At 49.4% G+C, this 7321-nt stretch overlaps 1 protein-coding gene across 1 annotated transcript; it reads left to right on the forward strand.

The window, feature by feature from the left end:
* FEZF1 (FEZ family zinc finger 1) lies at positions 1-2623 on the forward strand. The gene is made up of 4 exons (XM_068189868.1): positions 1-896; positions 1061-1195; positions 1495-1627; positions 2222-2623. Exons 1-4 carry the CDS (start codon positions 99-101, stop codon positions 2524-2526), a joined length of 1371 nt encoding a protein of 456 aa, XP_068045969.1. The 5' UTR covers positions 1-98; the 3' UTR covers positions 2527-2623.
* The last annotated feature ends 4698 nt before the right edge of the window (positions 2624-7321 follow it).

Consider the following 7321-nt stretch of genomic DNA (forward strand, 5'->3'; position numbering starts at 1 on the left):
AGAGAGAGAGGGGAGAGAGAGAAAAAAAAAAGGAAAAAAAAAAAAAAAGAGGCGTCTACCAGAGCGGCTCAAACCGGGAGAACAGATGCAGTTCGGCCATGGACAATAGTGGCAACCACACGGCGACCAAAATCCTAGCGACTCCTCCGTCCAGAGAAAGCCTGTCTGCCAGGAGCAACATGATCAGCACGCCCAAGCCACTCGCCTTCTCCATTGAGCGCATCATGGCGCGGACTCCAGAGCCCCGCTCCATCCCCGTCCCGCAGCTCCTCCATGGCTCCGTGGCCAAAGGCGACCCCAAGCATCCGCTGCACCTCAACTCCTCCATCCCCTGCATGATCCCCTTTGTCCCGGTGGCGTACGATACCCTGCCCAAAGCAGCGGTGGCTGGAGCGGAACCGAGGAAGGCTCACTTAGATTCCTCTTCCTCGCCCTCCTTTAGCTGCGGCGATCTCTTGAACTGTGCCCTGAGCTTGAAAGGAGATTTCCCCCGCGATGCCCTGCCCTTGCAGCAGTACAAACTGGTAAGACCCCGAGTGGTCAATCACTCCTCCTTCCACGCCATGGGAGCCCTGTGCTATTTCAACCGAAGCGACAGCCCCTGTCACCCGTCCTCCAGTGTCAACATCCACCCGGTGGCTTCTTATTTCCTCAGCTCTCCCTTGCACCCGCAGCCCAAGGCTTACCTGGCGGAGCGGAACAAGCTGGTGCTACCGACCGTGGACAAGTACCCGGCGGGGGTGGCCTTCAAGGACTTATCGCAGGCTCAGTTGCAGCACTACATGAAAGAAAGTGCTCAGATCCTCTCGGAAAAAATCGCCTATAAGACGTCGGAGTTCAGCCGCGGCTCCCCGAGCAGCAAGCCCAAAGTTTTCACGTGTGAAGTTTGTGGAAAGGCAAGTAGAACCGTAGCCCGCCTCCCTTCCCCAGCCTCCTGCCCCTGTCTATCTTCCCGCCGGCTGTCTGTCGCTTGCTTGCTTGATTTTTAAACGACGGCTCCCCCTTGGTACTCTGGCCTTCTAATCAAAATTTTATCTTATTGTCTCCTTTCTCTTTTAAGGTATTTAATGCACATTATAACTTAACGCGCCATATGCCGGTACACACGGGAGCCAGACCCTTTGTTTGCAAAGTTTGCGGGAAGGGCTTCAGACAGGCGAGCACGCTGTGCCGGCACAAGATCATCCACACCCAGGTGAGCCCATCCTCTGTCCCTTCCTCCCTGCCCAAGACTCTCCGCTCACGAGTTTCGGGGAGCTCGGCGTTTGTCCGGCCGCTCGAAACAGCGGCGTGGGGGGCGGCCAATCCGCAGCTGCGGGGAGATTTCCTTTGCCCCAAGCGCGGTAGGTACGGCGGGGAGCCCCGCACCGGCATCTGCGAGCCGTCAGTTGAACACACAGAGCTCCACATATCAGCTCATAAAATCCCGCTAAACAGAACACAGACCCCGCAAGACAGCAAACAAGCCGTGACTTGGTGTTTGTTTCCCTCCAGGAAAAGCCACACAAGTGCAACCAGTGCGGCAAAGCTTTTAACCGGAGCTCGACCCTGAACACGCACACGCGAATACACGCCGGCTATAAACCATTTGTCTGTGAATTTTGTGGCAAAGGATTTCACCAGAAAGGTACCAGTCTCCAGCACCCTCTCTCTTCCCCGGCTTCCCCCTCTCCAGCCAGGTCAAGTGTCGGGACAATTTGCGACAGGGAGGGTGGTGGGGAGTTAATTTTGTGTTCAAGTTTTATTAATAGATATTTAGGTTAATTTTAAGGTTGGCTAGCCCTGACACATGCCTTGCCCCACGAAGCGGGGCAGAGGTCTCTGTTCGGGGGAATGGCGGGGCAGTCGTTCCGCTGGAAGCGCCTGTTCTCCCTTCACTGCAACATGCAGCTTCCAGCGCGGTTCGGCAAACGAATTCTCCTCTTATTTCCCCCTCCAAATACAAGAATTTAGCTACTTTTTCTCCCCGCGTTGCTGTCAAGTCTAAACCCAGGAGTTTTATCTCTGCAATTGTCGTGATTTTGGTTTATTCGATCCTTTCCTTGTCGTGTGTTAACAGCCGCGGGGAGGATGGAGAGAAGGCGGGAGGTTTGCGGTCGTTTCATCCTAAAGCAGAACTCTGGTGATGGGACAGAGTTTGGGTGGCTTTTATAGTTTTCTCGTCTTTTCATTGACCGTCTTTCAAATCCAGGTCCATTTGCCTTTCTTTCCTCATTCCCAGGCAATTACAAAAACCACAAACTGACTCACAGCGGGGAGAAGCAGTTCAAGTGCAATATCTGCAACAAGGCTTTTCACCAGGTGTACAATCTGACCTTCCACATGCACACCCACAACGACAAGAAGCCCTTCACCTGCCCCACCTGCGGCAAAGGCTTCTGCAGGAACTTTGACCTCAAGAAGCACGTCCGTAAACTGCATGACAGCGCCCTGGGACTGCCCCGGCCCCCCGCTGAGCTGGGGGGTCCCGACCCGCCGCCCCCGCCCGGGGCGCTGCTGCAGGGCCCGCCGCCGCTCCAGCCGTGAGGGGCGGCCGCCGGCCCCGCCGGTGCGAGCCCCACCGCCTCTTTGCATGCACCTGTTAAGCGGTTTTGTGTATTATGCTCTATATCGCCACTAACGTTAATGGGACTGGTTGTTTCCTATTTTTTTTTAATTTTTCCTTTGTTCTTTACAGACTACTTTTTTGTTGTCGTTGCATCTCAGGTGGAGAGATGGTTAAAAAAAAACAAAACAAAAAGCGCCAAGCCAATTTCTGCTGTATTTATTTGGGAAGCTGTATTACTCGAGCCGGGAATGCTGCACCATTTTAATTATTTCGATGTATATATATTCCCCTTGTGTTGATCCTGCCCTGCCTTCGCTGTCTGCTGGTTATCCCACCCTTCTTGGTTCCCTCCTCTCCCTCTCCCCCTGAATATCGTATCTATATGGACACAACTGTTCTCTATGTACGGATTTGAAATTCGCATTGATTCTTGCACGTGGAGAAAAAAAAAAAAAAAAAAAAAGAATTCGTTGACCTGATGGAAATAAACCTTTGCCAAGGAGTGACTGCTGCGGCGGGGGCTGCGGCGCGGGCGGGCGGGCGGAGAGCGCAGTGTTGGCGCTGCCGCACGGCAAAGCTCTCCTCGCCCTTGCCAAAACACTAAAGCAACCGCTAAAGACTTTAATTAAGAGGGGTAATTAGTTCGAATTGATCAAAGCAGGGTTGTTATGTTATTAGCTGCTCAGCAGACTCTGCCAAGCCGAGCCTTGAAAGCGAAGCCCGCCCGTCGGTGGGCGCCTGAGGAGCGGTGGGAGGGCGTTTCTGGGATTATACCGCTCCCGGGGTAACCGAAGCAGGCACGGAAGATAGGTGCTACCCCCCGAGCGGGGCAGGCGGGCCCGTTCAACTCCCTGTGCTCTCTCAGGGCTGTGCCCACAGCCCCCCTTCAGGCTCCGGGGTTCTTTTCGGACAGGGGGCCGGGCCGTGCTTCACTCCGAGGTAGGGCCCGAGGACGGCCACGCGGGGCGGTCCGGGAAGAAGCGAAGGGTGTCCCACGGGCGCTGGGGATTTGCCCCACTCGGGGGACCTGTCAGGAGCGCCTGCGAGTCTGCCCCAGAGTGAGCCCTGCAAGAACGGGCGATGGGACATCCCGGGTCTCTCCCAGATCTTGTGCACCTGGAGCTCTCCCAGGGTTTTGGCTAGGCGTCGTGGTCACAATTATAGCTAACGCGTTACACCCAAGAGAGGGATCTCGCCTTGCAGGCGCCGCTCCTGCCGCCCCTGCTGGGACGCCCCCCCGGGGGTGCCCGCAACCAGCAGGTGTGGTCCTCAAACTGGGGCCGGCGGCTCTGTCAGCACCGTGAGCCTTTGAAAGCGGCTGAGAGGGGAAGCGCATCTTTCTCCTTTCACACGTGTCAGATTACCGCGGTAATCTCCTGAGCAGGCGGCTCTGCGTGTAAAACGCAAAGCAACAGGTCAGATCCACAGCTCGGGCAGACACTACGGGACCCCGGCAGGGCTCAGCCCCTCGGGGCGCCGCTTTTTCCCTGCTCCAGGGGAGAAGCGGCCGATGATTTGGATGGAGGGTCCTCGGTACAGCCGCTATCAAGCGCGGACTGCAGCGGCGTGGGCCTCCCTCTGCGCGTCTCCCCTTCGGAGACCTTGGGGAAACCAGGAGCCGCTCCCCGATTTTCCCAGGGACTGCGGCAGCAGGGGCAGGAAGAAGGGGAGTTGAGACAGGCTTCAAGTGACCCCGAGTAAACTGGAAGTCGGGATGAAGCAGGGCGGAGAGGAGAGGCTCCTGTAGAACCGTGGTGATAGAGCAAGTGTCCTTTGAGGATCTGGCCCTATGGACACTTCAGCTCTGTTCAGATCCTGGGACTAGAAGAGTGTCATTCTGGCTTCTGCACAGATAAATTTCTCCCAGATCAGGTGGCTGCAGTGTGTTGGTAGTTAAAAAGAAAACTTTTGTGACATATAATGAAAGGTAAGGAGTCCAAAAGATCCCACTGTTTTGATGCGGGTGTGCCACTCCTCTGAGGCTGTGCTTGAAGGAAATATTTCAAAGCAGAAGCCCAGCTTGCTTTCTTATTTAGGCAGAAGTCCAACTTGCTTTTCTTATTGCTGAGCAAGTGTGATAGTCCAAGGTACTGAAGCAAAATATCATAATTTTACAACTATTTTAACCATTTCAAAACTATTCAAGCACCGTAGAAATATTGGATCAATCCTAAAAGTATTTTATATCATGACAAAGGGATATGAATAAAAATATATTGTGAAACAAAAGGAGAATATAATCTATCCACCTTGTGATGAGCACATAATATCTGCTTCAAATCAAACACATACATGAGACCTGAAGGTACTACTGGAGATTATGTGCACTGGTTACCCAGATGCCTGTGCTCAATTTTGTTTCTTCAGATTACTTTCCAAATGCCAGGAGAAATGAAGGTTCAGTCTTCCCCATGCAGAAGCTGTAATTTTTCCCTTATTTATAGGTAGAGGAGAGAGAATTTCAGTGTTGCTTGACCACAGACCATTTGCATGTTTATAAGCAATAATTGGGGTTTTTTTGCCTTTTTTCCTGTAAAAGATCTGCAATTGCTGCATAATCTGGATTCTTCTATGTCTTCCTGGTGAAGAACAATATTTTAGTAAGGAACATGCATGCAGGGGTAACCATGTTTTGATATGGAAATGAGGCAGTCTAGCTTCATTCCAAGGTGAAGCAGAGAAAGCCACTTATGAGCATAGCTAAGCATTTCTCTTCCTAGATACCTCACAGTAAACACTACAGATGTGGGACTTCACAGGGAGATGAGGATAGCTCATTTGTTATTTCACTATATAAAACCATGTTTGTGTGAAAGACTGGTATTAATTCATGTCTTGGAAGGCCTGCACGGAATTACCTTTCATTTCCTCTCTTTCAAGATTAATCTCAGGTCAAGTGAATTTCTAGTTAATGGTCAGAGGCAATTCAAAGCTGGTGATATCATCATGAGAGACAAAAGCTATAATTTTATGTATATCTGAAGTGTACAACTATTAACAGTTCTCGTTACTAGAGACAAGATTTTAATTTTTAATTTGTTTTTTTTTTAAATGTGAATAATTTTGACAGGAGAAATGGAGCCATCTCTACCTAAAGCAAAGTTTATATGTTCTCATTTCTGTGTGCCAATCAGCATCATCGCCATATGATCTGAATTCTGTCTGACAACTGGTCAGCCTCATTCTATCAGGCCCCCATGGATGCTGAGGGAAGAGCCTTGACGTGTCTGGATCTGCTAAAATCCAGAGCTGCAGAGCTGAGCATTAGCATCCTGATACCAGTGTAGCCCACCTCCCACCAATCACAGCATGTTCACCTCAGTGTTAAACGAAAGGCAGGCAAGTCTGGTGCCTATGGGACCCTGGAGCAGAAAGCCCTTGGAAAGGAGGAGCTGTTGCCCTCTACCCCCATCCCCACCCAGGATTTCTCAAATGGGACTGAACTTCTTCTGTGCTTGTCAGATACTACAGTTTTGTAAGCATGTGCCAATACTGAAAGTGTTATGTATCTGAAAGAGCTAGCAGAATTACCAAAGCTGTTGTATATTGCTGTAGAAATAAAATACAGCACAGCAGGATCTTCTCACAGCATCAAAGTTCCTTCTGAAGCTGAAATGGTATTGACTTTGTTTTCCTAGTGCTTTATTCATGATTAGACACTTCTCAACAACAGAAAAAAATTCTCCCCCCCACCACCCCCCCCCCCCCCCGAAAAAAAAGGAAAAAAAAGGACAAAGATATTAATAATAATGTTTGTGGGTTTTTCTTGTTGGGGGCAGGGGTTAGAGGGGGTGTGACTGTGTGTTTTTGTTTTTTAAAAAACCCCATACATGCCAAAGTGTAAACTAAATGTAAACTAAATCCACAGCTTTTTAATAGCTTCTGAAATCATCATATAGAAATCCAGGATATCTCAAAGTACCCAAAATGAATACTGGACAGTATTTAGTCAAGGAAGTATTTTTAAAATAATTTTGATGTTTTTTAATCATTTTTTACTCCCAGTCTTTACAAATACAGTGGTGAAAATAGAGAGATTAAAAAAAATTCAACAAATTCATCCAGAGCCATCTCAAATGAAGGCATGTTGATTAGAGCTTAGTATCAGAACAGTTTATTTGGACGGTGCTTGACCACTAACAATTAGAAAATGCTCCTAACTCTGTACCTCCTCTGCCATTCTTAGAATGGGACAGTCACCATTTTGTCCTTTGGAGCTTGGTAAAAGAAAAAGGGACCTGATTTGCTCCTGGGGTTTTGACATGCTAATACCAAATAGTTATTAATTATGTAAATCTTTCCACCCACTCTCTGTTTAGCTACTGGTTTGCTCAGGTGCCATCCTTATGGAGGGAGAATTGTGTTGTAACCTGCTGGGAACTGTAGTAGTAACTACAGTTACTATTGTATTAACTCCCATATCTTCCATGAAAGTAGTGGTAGCTCCAGCTCCACTCCATGCTGGGTCCCCCTTCTCTTCTGGCCCAAGGGTACAGGCTGGATGACTTCTGGATGACCACTTAGGGGCTGCACAGCACTCTGTGACCCTCTGCAACACATGGCTGTACTCACTCTTAGTCCTGTGAGTTTGCAGAAAGTCCTTTTGCTTCAGTAATCTGCAACTCTTGAAACAATACAAAAGTTCTCTTTTTAAAACTTTTTGTTGTATTATGAAGTACAAGCTGGGTCTACCTTTTATCCTCCTTTGAAACGTCCATGGAAGTTATTTAATGGCTTCACTCTTCAGTCACTCTGTTGTAGTCAAATCCTTGC

The sequence above is a fragment of the Anomalospiza imberbis genome, chromosome 5, assembly GCF_031753505.1.
Source record: "Anomalospiza imberbis isolate Cuckoo-Finch-1a 21T00152 chromosome 5, ASM3175350v1, whole genome shotgun sequence".
NCBI lineage: Eukaryota > Metazoa > Chordata > Aves > Passeriformes > Viduidae > Anomalospiza > Anomalospiza imberbis.

Excerpts from the sequence above, each read along its gene's own strand:
- FEZF1 (XM_068189868.1), top strand. The coding sequence starts at position 99 with ATGGACAATAGTGGCAACCACACGGCGACCAAAATCCTAGCGACTCCT. Across the intron at positions 897-1,060 it reads CGTGTGAAGTTTGTGGAAAG|GTATTTAATGCACATTATAA; the intron begins GCAAGTAGAACC and ends TTCTCTTTTAAG. Across the intron at positions 1,628-2,221 it reads CAAAGGATTTCACCAGAAAG|GCAATTACAAAAACCACAAA; the intron begins GTACCAGTCTCC and ends CCTCATTCCCAG.